Source organism: Acromyrmex echinatior, chromosome 10 (genome assembly GCF_024713525.1).
Source record: "Acromyrmex echinatior isolate Ae372 chromosome 10, ASM2471352v2, whole genome shotgun sequence".
Classification (NCBI taxonomy): domain Eukaryota; kingdom Metazoa; phylum Arthropoda; class Insecta; order Hymenoptera; family Formicidae; genus Acromyrmex; species Acromyrmex echinatior.
In genome coordinates, this window is record NC_141861.1 from 941760 (window position 1) to 965716 (window position 23957).

The 23957-nt window shown below is 35.7% G+C and overlaps 1 protein-coding gene and 1 long non-coding RNA gene across 10 annotated transcripts in view; one reads left to right on the forward strand and one right to left on the reverse strand.

Annotated features, from left to right (window-relative positions):
• The first annotated feature begins 1638 nt into the window (after positions 1-1638).
• The window catches only part of LOC105148335 (uncharacterized), a 53517-nt gene continuing 31198 nt past the window's right edge, over positions 1639-23957 (forward strand). For 7 of the 9 annotated variants that reach the window (XR_846423.2, XM_011060014.2, XM_011060042.2 and 4 more), the window contains exon 1: positions 19451-22185. Coding sequence is in view for 1 of the 9 variants with exons in the window: in XM_011060032.2 (XP_011058334.1) it covers positions 1816-1831 (16 nt within the window). In the remaining 8 variants the exon portion in view is untranslated. Of the gene's footprint in view, positions 1832-19450; positions 22186-23957 lie in introns of those variants that run through there. The other 2 variants (XM_011060024.2, XM_011060032.2) reach the window with 1 other exon arrangement.
• On the reverse strand, positions 2650-18184 carry LOC147908195 (uncharacterized). Its single transcript, XR_015546325.1, has 2 exons — positions 18084-18184; positions 2650-9731 (listed from the first exon to the last, which is right to left on the reverse strand). It is a non-coding gene; the product is annotated as an uncharacterized LOC147908195 (long non-coding RNA).

The window sequence follows — 23957 nt, forward strand, 5'->3', positions numbered from 1 at the left end:
TCGCTGCGCACGCGCGATAATCACGGACTACTCGGTACTCTTACATCCTCCCCTTTCATCTTGTTTCGTTTTACTACGTATAGAGAAACCTGAGAGCGGCCATGCCGGGCTTTTTCCGTGACATGACTCGGAATTCCTAGGAACTTCCGCACACCAGCGGCACCAGCATTCATTTTACAAAATGGAGGTGAACTACGTATCACAAGGTGCGTTCGGTATTGCAAATCGGAGACGGCGGTTTGCTCTTTTACCTCGAAAATCGTTCGGCAACTCGCATCTTTCTGCTACTTGTCATCTCATCTGCGTTCGATAATACAATATATTAATATTTTTAGAGCCAATCGAGTTGCTCGATCCACTCTGGATTAAACGGATTAGAACATAAGAACCAACTAATTACAATTGAGTATTCCTCTGTTACAGTCGACAGGGGAATGCTCGATTGTAGTCGAGTGGTTGGTTGGTTCTTACATTCTGATCTGGTTTAAACTTTCGGTGGAAACTAGGCCAATGTCGATAATGTAGATGCGTTCGGCAATGTAAATCTAAGATGCGAGTTAGCAGATGGCGAGCGTGATCACGTGATCTTCGAGCAATCCGAGTGCCAAGAATTAATTCCGAACAGAGCTGTAAACTGTCCTTTAAGGTTAGATTATAAAATGAAATTGTTTATTTTTAATGAAATAAAAAATACCTTATTAATTGAAAATTTCTTTACTAGATAAAAACTGGAAGCCATTGTTGATAAGTCGTAGCATCGAAAATGGATAGTGATTTCAGTTCAACTATTGTACATCCAAATTATGGATGTTGGTTGCGTTCAGCAGAGAAAGCAACTTTGCCACTGTTGTAAAATTCTTCAATGTGATTGGTTTATACATTAAGAATCATTACTTATTTCTGTTTAAAATGTGAAAACAAATATTTCAAGAATAAGACAATTCTGACTATGATTTTTGTATTTAGCAAATAAAATAGAGTAAACAATCATTTATATAGGCCCTAATTTGTTAACTTATGCCGTCTCTAATCTATAAGAATCTATAAGAATTGATCAATCACAGTCGTACGAGAGGAATAATCGACCGTGATTGGCCAATTTTTACAGATTCCTGTGTTTCCCAAATCGCTAAAATACGTATTTTTTACAATTTGAATAAAAATAATCTTAAATTATCTTTTATATTAAAAAATAATTACTTAATTTTACTATTTATTAAATTTGTACATAATATAGAGATAATAAAAAAAAAATTCAGGAATGTAAATATACTTGCAAAAAATATAGTTAGAAATTAATTATACATAAAAATAAATATTAGAAAAATGTCTATTAATTCAACATATTAAATATAATAATATATGTTGGATCTAAAAGAAGAAAATATATGTATATCATAGAAAATATAAATAAAGGAAATATCACCATTTATTTAAAAGAACATTTGTTTTTCTATCCCAATCGATAGAGTTCCAATAAAGATTTATTATTGATAAATTTTAATATTAAAAAAATGATAAAATAATTTTATAATAGTAACAAAATATATAATGAATTGAATAATCTATATTCAAAATAAGTTTATTTAAAATTTAAGACTTGGCGCCAATTTCCAACTTAGCCTTCAGCCTAGGAACATTTTGACGTATCATGTTGTCTCGAGAATTCTTGCTGATTCTCGACAACTTTCACTCTTCGTTCAATCGTCGACAGATAGCATTAGTGATCGGTTTAGCGGTTTTAAAAAAGTAGAGGACAACAATACTCGCGGTCGAACGCGATGAAAGTTGCCGAAATGTGAAGTTACGGCGAGGATGTGTGCGGAGTTAGGTGAGTAACGTTATCGTGCTTTTCTTTAACTGATTGTGATTAGACGTAATTGAGGTAGGACAAGCCGCGAGTCGATATCGTGCGTGATGTCATGCTTGTATTCTTTCTTTTCTACGAATCTCCTCTCCTCCCTTCCCCTCTTCCGCCCCTATCAAAGGAAACACTTTGCTGCTATCGCTGAGAGGTAATTACCTATCCGGCAGACGTCCTGACGTCAAAACTAGACTGACGAAGTCTCGAAAATGATCGTTCCTCCCGACCAGTCGATGCCCCTCTCGATTGTATTTCCGTTCCGTCCGATCTCGTTGCGTCGTGGTATCGGCATGTGCATCATAACCTCTCTCTGGCGTAAATCGCGTGAGACGTGCAGGACGTGCACGAGTTTCCCCGAAAATTGCTTCCCGTTGTAAGTACGAATGGACAGACACGGTTCACAACAGATGTATAAAGCAACGCATGATAGTAACTCGCTCTCGACTTGGCCGATTTTTGTTTTGGACGCCGAATGAGACCTGCTCTCGCGAGATACTCTCATCGTCATTCTCGAAATTAAAGCATCCGTTCCTTGGATTTTCTCACAATTTTTGACGTATCGTAATAGTACAATGTCGTTCATAGCAGGAGGAAAATGAGAAACTGAAGAATGTTTTGCAAAACATTGTAAAAACAATGAGTCCGGGTCTAGAATGAGTCGATCTTGGCCGCTGGCCAATTCCACCAATTTATCGATTTCGACCAATTCCGAGTATTCCGACTCAACGAATTATTCTTCAGACTCACTTCCGACTCACCGACTAACCAACTCATTGTAGTCCCGGACGTAGATTTATATAAAGATTTTCTGCGATTGCGATTTAATTGCCGTGATTTCAAAAGGATATACATTGGATCGTATTGTTCGTTTTGAAAGAATTGTTACGATGATATGATCGTGTTAGGCTGCGAGATTCAGAATTGTATAAATGTATATTGACTTAAAAATATAGAGCATGGACTGCGCTGCTCGTATCGAAAAAATAGTGTGTTAAATGTGGTCGACAAAAATAGAAGAGAGAAAGCGTGAGGACGACTAATCTCCTTCTCTTTCTAACATATTGTGATTGATTGAATAGAATGAAGTAGAAACTGGCCGTTTTCGCTTCCTATTTCTCTCGTTTTTATCGATCAATTTTACACATGGATGGCGCAGTCTATATGCTCTCTGTCTTTGAAGGGCTGCGCACAATCAAAGGAATAGGGATGTAGAACAGAATTTCAACCTATCGGAAATTGTGTATTTTATGGTATATGGTTTCTGATAGGTTGAAATTCTTATTCTCTGTTCCTCGTTCTCTATTCTTTCGATTGTGCGACGAGATTATTAAAGACGACCGGTTCTGGATAAATTTTCGTGACTATTAATGGGATCCGGAGATAATTAAAGAACGATGACTTATCAATAATTGAATTAAAGGGTCGAATAGAAGAGTCAAAACGTTTATTCGTTTTGTTACATTTATACGAAAATAAAGAATTTTCTGTCCATCTGAACAGCTGATGTAGACTCTGATGGGCTTTTTTACATTTTTCACTGATAATTGAATTAAATTTGCGATTATTAACATAAATATTTGTAATTTTGTTTAAGTTTGTGTAAGCTTATATATTGCCGCAAAATTATAATTATTTTTTACAGTTATCATTCTATTGATAATCAAACTTTGACGATAACATTAAAAACAAAATTTTTAATAATCGAATACTATTAAGTTTAACATATATATATACGTGTTTAATACATATACGAAATTAAAATATAAAAAAATTAATAGTATATTATCACTTTCTTATTCTTAATTACTTAAATTTTAATAGCTAACTTCCGTAAGACCGACTGTCTCTAATAGTATTTCGTCGGTGCTCTTTTGAAGACCAAAGGCATGAAATAAATTAATGTATATGATATATTTTATCAGACATAAATGTATATTCCCGATAAAATTTGCACAAGTTGGAGAATGAGATGTGAAAAATACGAGGGCGGTCATTGTACGATCAGAATTATAGTAAACTCTTTCCGTTTCTTCTAATGTCTTCTAATGTTGTTTTAGTTTAATATAGTTTGTTCATTGTTTCGTAATCGACCTACATTTAACTTGTAACGTGCGACTGACATCTTTAATGTGTGCTTCAAAGCGGAATATCATCATAAATCAACAAAATTTTAAATTTCAACGCAATAACATTACTTATACAGTTTTATATCACATATATTAAATCTGGCAATTTAATGAGAGGCCGCATTGAAGCTTGGAAATCAAACATATATTAGCTTTATGGACAAATTTATGGAAATTGACGAATTATTGCCAACTGAATTTGATCATTTAACTTACGACATTAATTTACATACTGAAGAAGATTTGAACGAGGGATCGAAACGTATATATATTGTGAATAGAAATGTCAAAATTCTATCAATAAATTATATACACATTAAGAACCAGTTGGCTCATATCATTTTTTCATATAGTGATTCTTTTTATTTCTATATAGATATACTTCTTAAATATATGAATGAGATCTTTGGACTCTTTTGAAAGACCAAAATACATTTGATTCATGATTGAATTTCGGAATTCTATGCGTTATACATTATTTCGCAACGTGATATTTACTCCTTAGACAGATCAGATTTAAATCTGACACTTTGAACAGAAACTGCTCTATACTGTTCTGTTATTAGACGCACTGTAATAATTTTGAAGAATATCCAGAAAATTTTAGAGAATATCCAGAAGACACTAAATCTTATTAATTAAAAATACCTATTTCCTATCTAAGAATGCAAAACCTAAGGATGGTGCAATAAAAAATGTAACATTATATTAAAGGTACAATGTTTAAGATATTTTATTCTCGAATCATCTCGAAGAAGTTTCGAGAATATCAATAATTAAAAATTTCACAATAATAGTTATATGTATATAATAGCGATATGTATATAACATTATTGTCACTACGTGGATCCAAAATTATATCACAGCCGCAATTTTGTTATATTATAAGAATCATGTTATTGTGAGGCTTTTGCGAAACGAAGCTACTCGTTCATAGCGATTTATAAGGATTAATGAATTTGAGAGAGAGAGGGAAGGGAACATCTCATTTAGCCCCTCCTTTGCCATTCTTTCACTTATCTTCCATGCGCGTCACCAAATTTGCATCCCAGTTTATACCCTTTCTCTCCTCCAGTTTTATACCCTTTCTCTCTTCGTCCTTCATCTACCCGGTCTACCCTACCATGATCTAACCTCTATTGATTGCTCTACCGCACTACTGCCCTACTTTCATGACTTTACCCCACTACCACTCATTTCCCTCCGGTCGCTATCCTCCCACCGACGCGGCGACGTCACGTATCACGGCCGTAGACGCGCAAGTGATGCGGATACGTATCGCTCTTTTTATGGAGAAAGGGTCGCAAGTGTGCAGTAGGTGTACCGTTGCTAGGTTTCCAACATGGCAAAGAAAGAGAGAGAGAGAGAGAGATCCTAATTTTGGGGGTGCGGCCCTTCGGGAGTTGGAACCTATTGCCGATTTGTGTTTAACACCGAATACGACTGTTGATTCCTTTGCCATTAGTATATTGAGAAGAGAGAGAGAGAGAGAGAGAGAGAGAGAGAGAGAGAGAGAGAGAGGGGGGGGGGGTGGGAGGGAGAGAAATGGTCAAAACCATCAATTAAATGCGCAAATTTTAATCTTTCATTTGATGTTGCATTTAGTAATAACCTGAAGACAATAATCACACCAACAGGACCTTGAATGATATTATATAACAGTAAGATAAGAGTTCTACACGGGGAAAATTTTATATTAAATTTTAATACAATTTTGAATTACACTTTACTATGTCTTGTACTTTCGGTGGACCATCACAACATAATTCCGACATAACTTTTACTATGGTAATACTATTTTCATCACATCAATAAAGTAATTTTCGTTAGAAGCCAGTGCTAACATGAAAACAATTAATTTTTACTACACAAACAAAATTTGCTAGGTATATATTTTTTACTTATCTTTACAATACTAACTTTTATTCAACAAGTTTCGATTTTGTAATAAAAAATTTTTACTATGAAAAAGTGTAAAAATTACGTTGCACTATTGTTTTAAACAAAAATAGCTATAGCATTTAAACTTATAATTATCATGATAGTCCGCTACTACCACATTGTATTATAGTAATTTTAAATATAAAATTTTCTCCGTATATTTTCGAGTTGAGCTACGGAATGCGTGTTGCTTCAAGAGCCAGAACATGTTATCTTGTCATTCGCTTTTCTTCAGACGTATTTCATGAGAAGTGAAATTATATACACCTTTATTATTTCGTGAATTGTTGGAGAAAAATTGTTTCCGTTGTTTTGGAATGTCCGCGGAATGACGCGGAATGTCCGTGATGAAAATATCTCATTCGGCGAGTTTGAGACGCGCTAAATTTTAGGAAGGGTGGATGCCAACCTCTCACACGTATTTGAAGAGAACATGCAATCTTGGTCATAAATCGTGAATCTTCCCCGTGTCCGTTAAATCGCTTAGTAACATTATGTTCCGGCTTCGCGTGCACGAGGATGAAGGCTGCATGTGGCGAAGGTTTATTTTTGTGAGATCTATGTAGGCGATGCTTTTGCAGGGACGAGGCCTTTTTTTCCCTTCCCAGTTGCCATCGCGTGCTGAATCTGGCGAGTAGTATTTATACGATCCTCCGTCTTTTTCCTCTTTCACCACCTACCCTCGTATATTTCACGTTAAAATAGAAGTGCGTCATGTTAATGCACACGTATTTATTCTACTCGCTAATACTCTCTACGATCATTTTTAGGTCGTGAGTGGCTCAACAAGAAGATCACGTGCTTTTCGGCGCGAATTTTTAAGAGAGGAGGTGCAATTTGTTTGCTTTATCAACTTCTCGACTCTTGCGAGTATACTCATAAGGCACATCGTTATCAAACAAATTATCGCTGATGTGGCGTGACTGATGGCAGTGAGGTTTCCTTTTTAGCGATCAGCAATCGATAGTTTTAACGGTTCACCAAAACTGAACGGTCCGCCGCGCGTTTTGTTAGTATCAACGTTTCACTAGTCCGCGACCGCATATCTCGGGATTTCAGCGGTACTTTAATCCGTCAGATTTATAAATTAATGCTACGCAATCTCTCGTGCGTCACCTCGATGTTTCGCAGATGCTAATAATCGCCACGACGGAGTGGCGTAACTCAGCGTGAAGTCGAACGTGGCGCGAGTGATACGAGTGCATTATAGTCGTACGCTTTAGTAGTGACGAGTGCGCTTGGTCAGACGTTGCGTCATTTCCGCTGTTTATGCACGGTCCTCGAGGGAACTCCTTCCTTCAAAATATAACTGAACGAGATTTTTCTCAGAAATTCTCGGAAATTCTACTATATCTGAAATATTCTTTCTAAATGTATAGCTTATCTTTCTAAATGTATATATAAGCGTTACAAAATTTATGTTTATTTCAGGATGTGTAGATAGTATTGATAGTATTGATTCGAAATTTTATTTTTGTAAAAAGTTATCCAAAAATATTTTTGCATATTTTATATTTTTATACGAAACAGGAAAGATAATCGCGTTTGGGACGACGTGGTCGGAGAAATATTTATTTACCGTGATGTATTTAATTACATACACGTAACAGTTGTTATATTTATAGTATGTTTTTTGTCACAATTCTATAAAGCAATATATTTCAGGAAACGTTGTTATATGCGAACATTAATTTAGTTCAGCATTACAATATTTAACAATTTATGCATGATTACTCTCAACAAGTGTTATTTCATTCTTCAATTTCAAGAAGTATTTCGCGTTATATTATTATAGAATGGCTAGCAATGTTTATATTTTCTCTACCGCATAGAGTTTTACAAAAAATGTTCTAGATGCAGCGCTATAAAAATACAATACGTTATGAAATGACATTACACCAATTATTCATGAAATTACATTTCTTGTTGATTTCAAGCATAAGTTATTCTATCTATTACTTATTGGATTTAATTGGTATTTGTTGATTAATTTTGCATATTTCCTTTTTGCTGCCTTTGACTTTTTCATTTCCTTCTTATATTTTATTTTTTTGTTCAATTTTTCTTTGCTTATTTTGTTCTATTATCTTGTTTTACTATTTCGTTCTATTATTTTTATATTTTATTACTTTTGTTTTATTTTCATTTATTCTTGTATTTTGCACATGATATCTATATTTACATTCATTGTTTTTCGTTCATAATTATAATTGTAAGATATTTCTAACTCTTAAGGGAATGTCATCCTAGAATGCAAATAATGATTTATCTATTGATCCATACTATTGTTGCAATATCTATGGTTGGCAGCTAAAACACTTTTGTTTATGTCACAAGTTAATTTGTCTTCCATTTTGAACTTGCCAACTTTTATAAGTGACAAACACATTTCGTGCAATAAAAAGTCAGAATCTAATGATAAAGCAATATCATCGCATAGAACGTGTAATATAGAAAAAGAAATGCAATTACGAACTTATCAAAGATCCCAAAATAAGATGTTATCTCCATGCATTTAGAAAACATGTACATACAAAAATTATTTTTTCGACATGATTTTCAGTTCTTTGATGCTCGATACTCGCGTTATTTTGCAGAACTTATTACTGGCATCATTGCAGGCTCGTTCATAGGATCTATCTTCTATTTCCGAATTGCATGGCTTTTGATTGAGCAGTCAAAGAAAGGGGGATATAACTTATCTTTACACGATCGTACAGGAATTATATTTCTATATTTTCTTATATATTTTTCTTTATGGAAATCGAAAATTATTATGATAATGATGCTCAAAGAAAAATTAAACATGAAACATTGAAATAAAGAATAAAATCCTTTTATTCACATCGTTACAAAGTTGTTGTCCAGTTATGTTTCATGTGAAGTAATTCATAGTAGTATTAACCAACTTCTATTTCAATTTTTCTTCATTATTATGATAATTTTCGGTTTTCATAAAGAAAAATACATAAGAAAATGTAGAAATAAAATCCCCGAACAGTTATGACAAATTACATTTTTCTTTTGGCGCACAACGGCCGTCTATTGCCCCGCCATTCGCTGTTCATACGAACTGCATCGATAATCTGCAAGCGTGGCTGATTGTCTTTATTTTCTCAAGGTCGTCGTGACGAAGCGAACGAAGCGAAGGTAACAGTGAGGCAAGATGACTCACTTGCGGGATTAGTTGAATCGCGGCCAGATCGATTCGTAACGCGCGCACATACCCGTCTCAGAAGGCGAATTACGGGATTTCGGCAGTCAAAGGAAGATGCAACTTTTTCAAGCGCAAGATACGACCTCTTCTTCACTTTCTTATTTCCTGTTTTCCATAAATCGGTACCCGCACGTGTATCACGTGACAGTATGGCGATGTCACGTGTGAACCATATCCTGTCTCTCTCTCTCTCACACACACACACACACACACACACACACACACACACACACACACGCACACGCACACACACACACACACACACACACACACACACAGACACACACACACAGACACACACACACACACAAGGCAAAGTATCTTCTGATAATCATCCTTCAAGGAATTCCTCGATCGAAGGTACTAGGCTGTGGTGAAGGTCAAGTTCATCAGTCACTGGTCTACGATATCTGATGATTTGCTCGCTATCATGATGTCTCACGGGATATCTCGCTTTGCCGTGGAAGAGAAGGGAAATTTAACATACCGCGTTTCAATATCCCCACCTTTTTGCGGGAATTCCATCGCGTGGCGTATTGTAATTTATCAGAGACTGTCGACGATAGGCAGGTGGAGTCACGATCTGTACAGGGGAGGAAGAGAAGTAATTTTTTAACACGTATTTTACACGTTTTATGTGCACATTTAATAAATACAGTCATCCTAAAAACACGTTTTTTAGCCTATTTTATGGCCCTCGAATTTAGCATTGAACTGCATGCCAAACTATGCTTTATTATGAAACATTAATTTTAAAGAAATTTAAATTGAGCATAGAAGTAATTTTGCATGGTGGAATTAGACGGGTGATCTATTCCGGCGGATACGCAGTGGGTTGGAAGTAGTGAGGATTTATCAGTCAATTAGATTTTGAGCTCATTTGCAGAAATTTACATAGGTTTGTTCGCGTCGCATGCTTCAACATGTTCCAATATGCTCCTATCATAGCTCCTACTCACTCCAATGCACTTATTAGAATGAATAGGAACTATGACAGGAGCATGTTGGAGCATATTGGACCATGCGACGCGAACATACCTTATGACTCGTTCACGCTACAAATGAGTTTAATTTCTGATTGGTCGAATGGAGGGTCCTCCTTCATTATGCGCAGTGGGTCACCAGGTCACAAAAATTTGTATCAAATTTTTAGTTGCTTTGTCCTTAAATATATTTAAATATAATTTTTTGAATATCTCATACTTGCTCGTTTTTGGTCGTTATATCAATTTATATTGTTGCTGTGCAAACAATCGAACGTTATTACACTTATGCCCAATTTCTTCACCTCTAGATAGATCTTTGTTTTTCCAGGAGATATCCTTCAGATTACAATGGAGATATCTCCTGGGTAAAGTTATCCGCAACTTGTCTGGAAGTGAAGAAATCGAGCATTAATATTTACTGCATTTTATATCGATCCTATAAGATGTATCGATAAAAAAAAAACGTTACGCTGCTCCTGAAATCAGTTTCCCTACGTCATCAATGATGCAAAGATTCAGCAATGTGGAAGCCGCACGTGTATAATGCGTAGATGTATAAGACATAAGGGACAAATTAGAAGATTCTACAAAAGACAGAGAGAGAGAGCGAAAGCGCGCGCGCGTGCGAGAGAGAGAGAGAGAGAGAGAGAGAGAGAGAGAGAGAGAGAGAGAGGCGACATGCGGCCGGTATTGATCTGCACGCGCTGTGGCCCGTGCGCGACAGAAACCATATACCTTTTCACGCGCCTGCTTCCAATTTCGGTGTATTCTTCCCGAGCGGCCGGCCGCGAGGTGATGTTTTACGTCAACCGATCTCTTTCTCGATCATTTTTTTTTTCTCTTGATGCGCGGCGCGGCGGCCATAGAAATTCAACATATTCGAATCCTGTTCTACAGGAGTAAACTGATTTTCCAACAACTTGAACAATAAAAATTAAACTTGTTGATGTCCAACACGTATACTGTTAAATCTAATTAGTAGGGTAGTAGGACTGGTGGACGACTATTCCGTCAGTTTCAATTTCAAAGTAATACAAAAATTTACGATAGCAAACAATATCTCTTTGCAGTGACGTGCTTATAATTATAGTATAAAATCATAATTGGTTCTTGAGAGCACATGTGTAATATCTTTTTTAATTTATTTAAATAATCAACATTTACTGTTCAGAAACATAAACATTATTGAGAGAAATGGATGAAAAAGCCTCACTTCATCTTCTATTAAATTTAACCTAATTTAAATCACCACTGAGTGCGAACAAACAGCGTATGAGCTATGTTAGAGATCCTAGATTCAATTCCAAGCAGAACCGAAAAATTTTCGTACGCTCGTAGCTCCTCTTGGGAGACAATGGCAAACCACCGAGAGTATCCTTGTCATGTACACTTCTCTAAACAAAATCGTCGTTCGGAATCGACTTTAAACTGTAGGTCCCTTACTGTACAATCAGCATGTGCACCACAAACATAGAGAGAAATCATTACGCTCGGTTACGCGGGCAATAGGACTGAAGAGAAGCCTAGTCACATCACTGCTCCTATACTTAGGCTCAGTTCCACAACTGACGATTAACTCATAACCGAGGTTCAACTTATTCATTATCTCTTTCCAATTTTAGAATTGAAAAAAAAGATGAGAAACAAGTTGAACTTCGGTTAAGAGATAATCATGAGTTGTGAAACTGGGCCTTAATATACTGTTATTTTATATTAAAACAATGGTTAAGTTTGACACTATGTAGTAATTTGACATCATATAGCGTCAAATTGATATTACATAGTGTTAAATTTGACCATTGTTTTAGTAAAATTGTTTATAAAATGACGATATATTGATTAGGAACAGTGGCGACTTACATTAGGTTAAATTTGACACTGTAAGGCCCAGTTCCACAACTGACGGTTAACTCATAACCGAGATTCAACTTATTCATTGCTTCTTTCCAATTTTAGAATTGAAAAAAAGATGAGAAACAAAGTTGAATCTCGGTTAAGAGTTAATCAGTTTATCAGTTAATCAGTTGTGAAACATGAGTTATGAAACGGCCCAAATTTAACAGTGTAGTGTTAGTATGACTGCTAACGAGAAAATCTTATATCCAGGAAATCTTGTAAATGGATCGCGCGCAATAGATTACGTTAATAAACATCACCTGATTAATAATTTCCCGCCAATGGACGAGAAATGGCGAGGAAAGAAGAGTAGAGAGGGAGTAAAGACGTCAAAGATGGTTGTGTACTTATCGATGAAAGTGCATTTGCGTATTCTTCTGTCCTTGCTTATTTTTACGATAAACCGATAATTTTCACGAGACGCCGTTATCGTGTCGATACGATTATAATCTTAAGAATCTTAATTGAGAGAAAATGATGAAAAGATTCATGGAAAGGATAGAATGGGATTTGTCAAATTCTCGCAGTTTTTAGGAATAATCGGTATAATTTTGATTTTAATATTTGACGTGATAGCGCATATTATAAGTGAAGATTGCTGCACGCGGAAAGACGACCGAAGGAGAGAGAAAAAGACGTCACGAGAGATCGTAGGCGCGCTTTTAGCGCGCCGAGACGTGTATCCGTCGATGAATATGTGGGCAGTGGTTCGATGTTGAACCAGTGGTGTGCGGTAGAGAAGTAGTTGCGAAAATATTTCCATTATAAATAGCGGTCGACCAACCAACGGCCGACTCACCGATCGGTCGGCATGGAAGGCGCGACTGAATCTTCCGTTTGCTGATTTTATGCTGAATATCAAAGAATGTTACATTCGAGTTACATCTTCGTCTAATGCCAGATTTTCTCGAACGTAAAATAAACAGGAAAACCGAGATTTTCTTTTTTCGATCCTTCTCCGACAATCCGTAAAAATTTCTCTCTGACTGCAAAGTAAATAATCTTTAATATCAGAATTTTAGACACAAAACAATCATTGAAAAGAAGAATCTCTGAAATGATATACATTAAAAGCCAAATAAGTGATGTTAATAAACAAAGTGATATTGAAGGTTTGCTCGATGTTTATCTGCCTTTCTTAAGAAAGATCTCTCACACTTAATTATATAATTCTAAAACAATCTAAACTTTGATTTACACATATATATAAATAGTGAAATATATGATATGACAAATAATAATACAAAATGTCACGACAAATTTCCATCTTTGTAAAGGATGTACTTGAGATTCATCATTTTTTTGCTGTAAAACAGGTAACGATTCTATTCTCATATATTTCGACTAGAAGATATTAATGATAAGTTAATTTGTTAAATTAGAATCTGAAAATTCTTGTTCTACATATTTCGTAAAATGATAATTGGCGTTGTAACATTTTTGTACGAGGCACCTTCACATGATGACAGAATACGTTTATACATAGTTATATTACACGACAGTTAAATTTTAATGTTAGCTATATGTATAGCTATATAATTCGGCGTTTTAAGAATATTGTGAATTTACTGAAGATGGCCAGATTGTGGCCGAAACGTCTAATGTTTTATTAATGTAATGATAATTAAATATCACAAACAATATCTTGTGCGGTGATTTTTATGCCCTTCTTTTCATAAATTTTTGATTTATAAATCGTTCGTTTTTATTATGTAAATAATCTTTCTTATGATAATTGGAATAATATTAAAATTATCTCATAAAATTTTTATCTCTTAGTAGTTTAAACGTACGGAGAGAAAAAAAATTTGTTAATTTAATAAGCCACCAGTACGTGTAACAAATTTAATTTGTATAGGGATGTCAAATTTATTGGTATCGAAAATGAATATGATTTGTTACTTTTGATTTGTTATATAACATAATACAGAATTCAGTCAGATAGAAATAATACTGTCTTCTCAAAAAAAATTCTGTTGGCGAAAGACTTGTTTGAAAAATTTGCTGGTTCGAAAAATTTCGTGGTAGTAATCTGAATTTGAAGGTAAATCATAAGGTAAATCTAAATTATAATGATAACAATATTTATTTTAATTAAATAAAATTTATATTGTTCCTTTAAAATACAGCATTTTTGTATTTTAACCCACAAAAACAATTTCAATAACTTAATATATAGATAACAATATAATTAAAACGTTATATGTAAATGTAGCGAGAGAAAGAAAGAGAGAGAAGAAGAGATAGATAGATAGATAGATAGATAGATAAATAGATAGATAGATAGATAGATAGATAAATAGATAGGTAGATAGATAGAGCGTTTATTAGAACTATGTCCTCTAAGAAAATACAGAATGAAACAACCATGATGCAAAATATAATCAAAATAATTTATAAAGAAAAAAGAAAAGGAGGGAGAGAGAAAGAGAGAGAAAGTGTGAGGGAGAGATGTGTGTGTATTTTATATTGCAATTTATAATATATATTTACTGCTGTCCAATTAACCGAGAATATAACTTATTAACAGAATGACATTTTGTTTTGTTCATAAATTGTCTCTTCAAGGAACGCTAGATTTTGTGAAATTTCAATAGAATCATTTAAGGTTTGCGTTATATTTGAGAACTGTTTGCTCTTCATTTGTCATAGAAAATTGTTGAAAAAAAGAGATATGAACAGCACATTCATGCTCCATATGTTGTTCATATTCTCTTCTCACATTTGTTATTGGAGCAACGTGCTAAAATGAATCGTTTTAATTCTTATGGAATAGAAAGTGCAGTCGTTATTTGCTGATTAAGCTGAAAGCCAAAAGGATTTCTCGTAAAACTTTTGTTTTGTAAAATTTCAGTGAAAACATCGAAGCTTAGTGACATTCACGAACTTGCATCTATATTTTATTTGTTGCTTTAATTTCCGTCGAACCTAAAATTTTGAACCTAGAATAGTGACAGGTTCTCTCGTTATTTACGATCGAATGGAAATATCAGACGGAAGTTCTTCTTAAAACCGGAAGCGGATTCCTACAAAGGCAGCCCTAGTCGCAGGGGATGAACCCCGTACATCTTCGTCATTTATCCTCTGACCTATTTACCGATATATGGGCTATAGGGTTCAGCAACCCAGGTCGGTACCCGGTCGATCGCTATAACGGGTGACCTGAATAGAAATGATATTAGATCGCATTTATATTTTGATTGTTTTCTTTTTTGAAAGCATCCCCATAAATTATTCCGTGCCAATTCGCGCATTAGTCATCTCTTCAGTTTCATAGAAGAAACAATTTTTAGAGATGTTTCGAATTTTTGAACTCTCTGTATATTAGCTGTATATTTTGGCGGAAACTTCTACGAGTTTATTCGGCAATGCGCTACACTCTAAGTGAATAACTGTGTATCAAGATATATCGCGATCTTGTTGGAATCTATATAATGTTCTGTTCTGACTTTTCTTTTTCGTCCCAAGAGTAAGACGCACGCGCGCATGTCTGCAAATTAGAACGAAAGCAGACTGTTTGTCTCGTCTTGTGACAACATTTGATATGCGTTACACACTTTGCGAGCAGACAAGGTCGAAACAGCTGTCGTCGCGTCGAATGATTGTTGTAAAACAGTCGCATCAGGTTTAAACAAAAATCGTGCATCATCGAGTCGTTGTTTTTAAAATATATTCTGTAGATTGATATGTTCTACTGTTCATCTAAAATTCAATAATTCTGCAGACTTTCGTAGAAACAAGAACAAGAGCAAATCTTTAAGATGTAGACCGAGAGATTGCTCACAAGAGCAACATTGACTCTTCTTTCACTCGAGGGTTTCGGCTTCAACAGAGACCCAGTATCACGACCACATTGGATTCATGAGATTTCGCGGCGCAACTAGTCAAGCAGAATATTAATTATTTATCCACAGGTGACTGTCGGTGTTAAATACAGGGTTGGTCTGGATTAGGTCGAAGTCATCACAGTGTTGCTGTCGAGGAGAGGTAAAAGAGGAGGAGTTCAAAGAGCGCCCGAGCAAATATCCTTATTCGAATGTTAAACTCTTGCGCACGAGGGTGCCCGATACGCGTCCGTCCAGGGAGAGTAGGTCGTTTCCATGGCTACAAGGGGGTGCATCGGACTGGCACTGGTTACTGGTATTGCTAAAACTGAACGGAGCATCCCTTCCCTCCGCCTACACTTTCCCTCTCCTGACGGAACGGTCTCTAAAGCTTCTCGTTCTCTCCTATCCCACGGATACACCTCACGCCTCCTACGGAATATCCTGCCGTACCTGTGCTTTGCCTGCTTCCCCGTATCTGTACCCTAGGTCATCCCGCGGAAATTGGGTTAGAGCTCGGAATTAGGAATCGCTGACTCTACCGGTGAATTCACCGCTGTGTGGAGACGTTTCATGTTGGGGAATGTGTGACATCATGGATGTGTGACTGAGGTATCACGTGGAATATTTACAGTAATAAATACAATAATAGTATCGAATCATCTTTTTTTTTTAATCTTGCATTCAAGATGTTCATTGCTTCAAAATTTTTTAAGCCAAAGAAAGTTTGACAAATAACATATTGTTATAAACTATAACCTGAACGATTAAGAATAAAAATGTTTATATATGTTTTATTTACTTATTATTTATTATAATTAAGACTTTTTTAAATGTGATAGTCTAATATCTAATAACTTTCATTTCTTTCTAATTACTTATTACTGATTGCGATTTTTTCTAATTATTATTGTCCTTCTACAATAAGCTACTACTTGAGACTTGACGATGCTGGAATGACGGCCTTGATCGATGTCGATAGTACAAACTTTTTTAATGTTAAATTAAAAATGTTGATAATAGTGACATCTTTAATTCATTTCTTACATCATTGTTTTGACTCATTCAACACATACATCTGTCCTTGTCTAACATATTGCACGCCATCTCTTGCAAGATCGAGAATCTACTGTACACAATACTAAACACAATTAGGGATTCCGCATAATAAAAGGAACAGGGAACAGAGAACAGAAAATAAGAATTTCAACCTATCATGATAGGTTGAAATTCTTATTCTCTGTTCTCTGTTCCTTATTCCTTTTATTGTGCAAAGCCCTTTACTGCTTTGCTTACCATTTTGAATCTTCGTTAAGCATGGGTATACACGTAATTTGCAGATCAATATAAGTCTTGTTTTTAAGATTTTAATCTTACTTTCGTAAAGTATTGTTCGTTCATGTAATTTGATGGGTAGTGCAATGTCATTTTATCCATACGAGCTATAAAACTTTTGTATTAGGGAAACATTTACGTCAGATGACAGCTCTGCGAGTTGAAAAATAAGTAAATCTTTAACTTTTTTTGATATTGATATCAAATCATAAAGTCCACTACACCACCTCTTAATTTTGCGTCTATGTACTTTAAACTTGTAAAACGATTTTTTATTCTGTTCAGTCAATTCGGAGATTTTTTTATACGACTGTAATGTCTCGGTAATTTGTCCACTACAGTATTTAAGTCTTAAACTCAGGTAATGATTTATTGTTGAAAGTCCATTATAAATACAGATTATATCAGATTTATCAAAGATGATTTGGATATTGAAGTTGGCTTTTATTCAACACATTACAGTCAACAGTTCGTAAAATAATAAAATTTTTATGAATTGAGTTTCAGAAATACGAACGGATAGTTTCATTCTTTGTTACTTTTGAAAGTTATCTTTGTATATTTTAATGGATCAATTTAATATGACAGTTAACTCGAAAAGTATGTAATAAAAATTGAATTCGTGATGTGAAATTCATAACTTAAGTTTCTGAACGATTTAAGAAATTGAATTTTCTCTAAAGAACATGATTCTAATTAAAGAATTCGCAAATAAAAAGCTGATAAGATTTTTGTATAAATTTATAATTATTTATCTTCCTTATTTAAAAATTAAGTATTACGTTAATTTTACGTTACAAATGATGCGTTTTTTCTAGAATTGTCCCGACAAATATTTTATCGGTTAATAATTGTGACAAAATTATCGGATGTCTAATTAATCACAAACTTCACCTTTCGCGAATGGGTAGGAATTGCATTCATTTCTTTGTCCCTCTCGCTCGTTTGCATCGCGTAAACGCGCGGTTGTTCTCGTCTGCAATCGATTTCTATCACAGGGGTGAGCTTTAGAGTTGCGAGGAAAAATATTTACGCGGCGTAACCGGGATATTGTCGTCGGTAAACTGAACGCCTCCCACTCGCGCTCTCTTGATAGAATCAACCTCGTAGAACAATATGTCCTTTATAATCGAATCAACACGTCTCTTACGTCGTCTAAGGCGATCGATACGTTGCAATTTAAGCTTTACTCGTAGAGAAAATTTTCAATTATTTTTACCAGAATGTCGCTTTAACATGACTTATCCAAAAAGGTATAATCTTACCTATCGATATTAATTATTAATATCATTTTATCAAATATTTCCTCGAACTTAATTAATTTAGATAACATAATGATCTATTACTCTATCTATTTACTCGATGCTTTCTTTTCCAGTGTTACTGGAACAAAAAAATTTTTTGTAGACGATACGTATCGACACCCACACATATCCATACACCCTGGCATATTTTTTTTTTTCGAATAGGACACCCTATATTTATTCCAGGGAACACAGGGGTGTACGACCTAGTTACGCTTGGGCGTGTTATATGGGTCATAGACACCATTCGCACTCGGTTGCACGTGCGCGCGCACACACTCACGCGTGCTGACTGTGCACTGGTTCACGGGAGCAGTCGATTCACGAATGTGGGGCAAGAAGGTTTTCTCACACTGCTTTCACCGTTTTCGTTTGATTAATCATTGAGCGTTTGCTTTGAGATATTGCCATGAAGGATGGTCCTTTCTCGACTGGTAACATTAAAAAAAATGAAGATTCTCGAAGACAATATTTATATTCGGTTCTTGTTTTAAGATGTTAAATAATTAAAGGGAGGTTTTTTGCAATAACGTGAATCCAGATAGACGTGAACGCTAAAGTCACGTTATCCTTTTCTTAAGTAGTTGTTAAGAAGAAAATAACCTGACCTTAGCGTTCACTGTATTTGAATAAACTCTCTAATAATGTCTTAAAACTAATACGGTTCTCTGATCGATTTATGATCTTCTTAGGATTGTACTTAATAGTTTTAGATACAAGAATCGACTATGAATATCGATCAAAAATGGGTTCTGGTTTTTTTTTCGCAGTTAAATGCAAAATTTGTATGTAGAATGACGCTTGTCATGTTTACGGATGAAATACAGAATCTATTTTAATCTCGCCTGTTGCGACTGTAATGGAAGAAGGAAGGGGGGGAGAGAGAGAGAGAGAGAGAGAAAGAGAGAGAGAGAAGGAGAAGAAGCAAAAAGGAAGAAAGAGAAAGAAGCCAACGATAGTGACGTCCGTTTCGCAGCAAAGCGGAGAATTTATCGATAGTCGACGATTACCGTAGGGCATGTGACAGGGCTTTAGCTCGTCGATAGTCTGGACTTAAAACAAACACATACTTCCATGTTGTAAACTACATTGCCCCCAGGCATGATACCTTTAACATTTATCGCAAAGGTTTTAGCTGATCGTAAAACAATATAATAGTTATTGCGCATAATAAATCCGATTCATTGGGACTCGATTCGCGTCTTTACCTAAAACCATTGTTAAAACAATTAATATTATCGGAGAAAAAGCTCCACTTCGCGTTTATTTCATGTACGCGTATGTACGTTGTTTTGAAGACAGACGGAATTCTCATTCTTTCCATGCAGTAAGTAAATTCGTGTAATAAATAGTTATAATGTTCCCAAAGCAGATATTTATATTTTGTTCAAATAGTTCCCAGGATTGAATCCCCAACTCGGGTTTCCTTTGAAAGCCAGCGGTTTTACAGTGTACACCAGGTACACATGAGCACGCGCACGCGTGTACTCGACCAATATATATATCCTTCCACCTTTTCCCTCTATTCCTTTCTTATTTCCCTCAGCAGTATCACTTGTCTAAGTTCTCTGCGCTTTACCATCTCCTTCCGATTATTCTGATCACTCTCGTCCACTGTCTTTTCCTTCTCTTTGCATTTTCCTCTGTGGCACCCTTCGACAATGGCGTCTTCACCCCCTTATCGCTTATCGAGATTATCCATCTCTATCGCTCTCGTCAGGATTTTGCTTCCATCGAGAGAGAAAGCGTGAATATCTCTCTTTCTCACACACACATACACACACATTGCCTTCGCTACATTCTCGTTTCTTCCGACGTGCCAGACATCCCCTTGCCGCTCTTCCTCGATCGGGTGAGCCGCGCGCCGCGCACGCCTCTCTCAGTCTCTCGCGCAAAGCGATACCGTGGTGACGTGACGTTACGCTCGGCAAAGCTTGCAGCTGGTCCAGGTCTCTCGTCGTCATCGCCGAATTGTAACCACGCTCGTTTACATCTTTCCGTTTCCATTCCAAATGATGCTCGCTCGCTCTTCCATCGTCGGTTTCCCTTTTGGCGAGGCTCGCACCTCGATTCCCTGAATTCCGTGGAAATGCGCGCACAACACTAGTGAACACTAAAGAGGAACTTGTGACGGCACCAGATTCCGCGCACGCAAGGAACGAGAGGAAGGAAAGGAGAGAGGAAGAGAAGAGCGTTTTGCTATTTTCAAGACGCCGCGAAGTCTTGCCAAAGTGTGCCTTCTTGGCCCTCAAGAATCATAGCCGGAAGGTCGCGATAACCTGCATTTCCGCTCGACCGGCTCTCGGGATCGTCGATCGATCGCCGAGTAGCGCGATTTCAGTTTCCCGGGATATTTCTGGAGCACGACGTGAATCAGTGATACAATATCTAGAGCGTGCTGCTGATGTAAATTTTTCCGTCAATGGGATATGGACATCTTGCACTATCCTGTGATCAATGATAGAAGAATAAGGAATATTTTGATAATCCCCCGGATTATTCTTAGAAACGCAACGGTTCGTTTCGAGAGTAATTCTTGATCCGATTGACGAGGGTTTCTGCTTAATCTTCCTTATACGTAATAAAGCCATCGTTCAAAACGTTCTAGGAGATAATAGATCGCTGCGAACCGTGACGGAAAATTGAATGTTCGACTATAATCTCAAGACCACCGACACGTTGATATCTTTTGTTATAACGGAGTCATCATCGACGTATATTTCTCTTGTGGGCTTCGTCTGACGATCATCATATTTCTCATTCATAGCAAAGACCGTCCCGATGATGATGTTTCGCTATCGCTTTTACGAGCAAGACGCGATCCTCGGGGAGGGGGATATTCTCGATAGAGTAATAGCTGGACAACCGACGAGAATAGATTGAGGAAGAAGAAATCTATTTTCCGTGGATCGCCGCACTCTACAGATCAACAAATAATTCGAGTCACCTTTGCAAGATCGAGCGTGTTTATCGGCGATTATTACATACGCAGACGATCGACAGTATTGTGTACAATTACTTGAGACACATAGAAGTAAGATCAGTATTGGAGAAGAAGAGAATTACGAAAATTATGAGTCAATCGCATTAACAAACACGATTCGATTTGGTAATGAAGAGGATTCCATGCTTTCCATCGTTTCGATCCTATTTACGATGCAAACATGAAAGTATTATCCCACTGGCAAGAGTGGTGTCTAAAATAAGAATTTGATTAATTGGCACGATTTGATTAGCAGCGAAGAAGCAAAAGGGTTTGGTTGAATGAAAACGACAGTGGAAAAAAATGGGAATGGATGAACGATGTGCATAATCATATGATTGATCATTGAGTATACATGAAAAATTGTTTCGTTGATTATAAAGATATATAGATAATAAAAATAAAGAGAGAGAGAGAGAGAGAGAGAGAAAGAGGGGCTGAAAGGAAAGAGTACGAAAACTAAGGAAAATTGAAAAATGCAAGCTGCATCTAATCGACGACGATCGAGGACGATTTGTGATTGGAGCGTCGTCGTCGAGAATGGAGGATAAATTTATCCGCGTCGCGAAGAGGAATGCGGCAGAAGCGTGGAGGAAAAGTAGCACGAGTACCACGGAACGCCGCAGTCGCATTTCCGGTTTAAATTTAACGTGATGATACGCGCACTTTCCCAATTAGCCGATATGGAGACCGTTGAATTTAACTGGAGGTTTGTTAGAGAATAAGGGAGAATTAACGCTTTGTCGCCTGGCTTGCTTATATGCGAATCATGAAATCGGCATCTTCCACTTTTTCGTTGCAATCGGCGTTTTGTTCATTGCGAAATATTTCCGTAAACTCTAATTACAGCGGAGATCTCCCGAAGTTAGCCTTTCACCGGAAAAAATCTGGTTGCATAAATTGGAAATCCGTTAGATTTTAAGTAGCATGTCTATTGATAAATAAACGAATAGAGCTTTTTCTATTATTAGAGCCTACACAACTTTAAGATTATTTTTCTTACCAGAAAAAAATTACCAGATGAGTATGATTAATTCCTGTTAAATATATCAGAATTTCTTGATAACATTTCTAAATTTATTTTGAAAGTCATAATATTCTTTTAATGAAAGTACATGTAATGAATATAGAAGTTTTTATAGAGTTAACCGAAAATATTAAAATTATTACTAACCGAATTCTTATTAATTAAGCCTATCAAATGTTTTCATTACAAAATCTCGAATGTAATTATGATAATCAGAAATTATGATTGGTCTCATCAAACGTACGTCTTGCTAGTATAATTAAGACATTTTTCTCAATGTTCGCGTGCAGTAACGTAAAGGAAGATAGATTAAAATCTCTGTTATAGCTGTAATCAGTGTACGAAAATGAACTTTCACGGCGATTAAATCGCAAATTAGATGCTCTCTCATAATCAGCAACAACGATAAATGATATTCTGTAATAGTTAATACTTGCTGGCATGCTGATGTCTGCATCACTTATGCAACTTGCTCATTTTATTCATGCCCAAAATATTTATCACATTATTTTTATTATTTACGCAACGCACAGCTATTACATTGGCAATTCGAACCAATTTGTCAGATATTGATGCATCTACGCACAACCGGGTTATTAAATTTTCGCTTCGTGGGAAAACATCGCGCATTAATAAAAACACAATCAGTTATTCCCGATGCGAAATTCATTTACATTTACGGTTAACTTCGTAACTGCGTAATTGCGATTAAGCGTAATGCCCTCTTAATAACATCTCGTTACACATGATGATGCGTAAAAATATATCACTGAATACTTTCCAATATTCCGTATGCCATATTGTCACTTTGTTACGAAAGCAAATTCATCATTTAATAATCCTATAACGTTGCGCGAATAAATGAGTCATGGTATAACGCTGACTTATAGAAGCTCGTGATTCATAGTAGCTTAACATTTACCTTCGCTAAGTAACAATTATTTGACGCGCTTTACATAAAGATACGACGACTGTGTAACTCCTTTTCTAATTAATAACAAACAGTTCCCTCTCGATCTTTATATAACAATTACAAAATTTTTCCTTTTCTTTTTTTTAGCAAGTAATACAATTATTATTATACTAATAGTAAAATATTATTCAACAATAGCATTACTAATTTTGAAAAAGTGTATGAAATTGTAAAAATACACGTCGTTATCGCATTCGTATGATACATTAATAAGATATATTTATTACTTGGAAAAGTTTAAAATTTTCTTTTCGTAGAAAAGATCGCCAAGATCTTGTGAGAGTATATTGGAAAAAAAAACTGATTGTATAAATTAAAAATGATCGATTAAACTTTGATTTAACCAATATCTGTTTAAATTTAAATATGTCCCTTGGAAATGAACAAATTAAAATTTTTCTAGAAATTATCGGATGAGTGATTAATGATTAATTCCTTCTTGTTACACAGAATTTGTTAATAATACGAAATTTATTTGCAA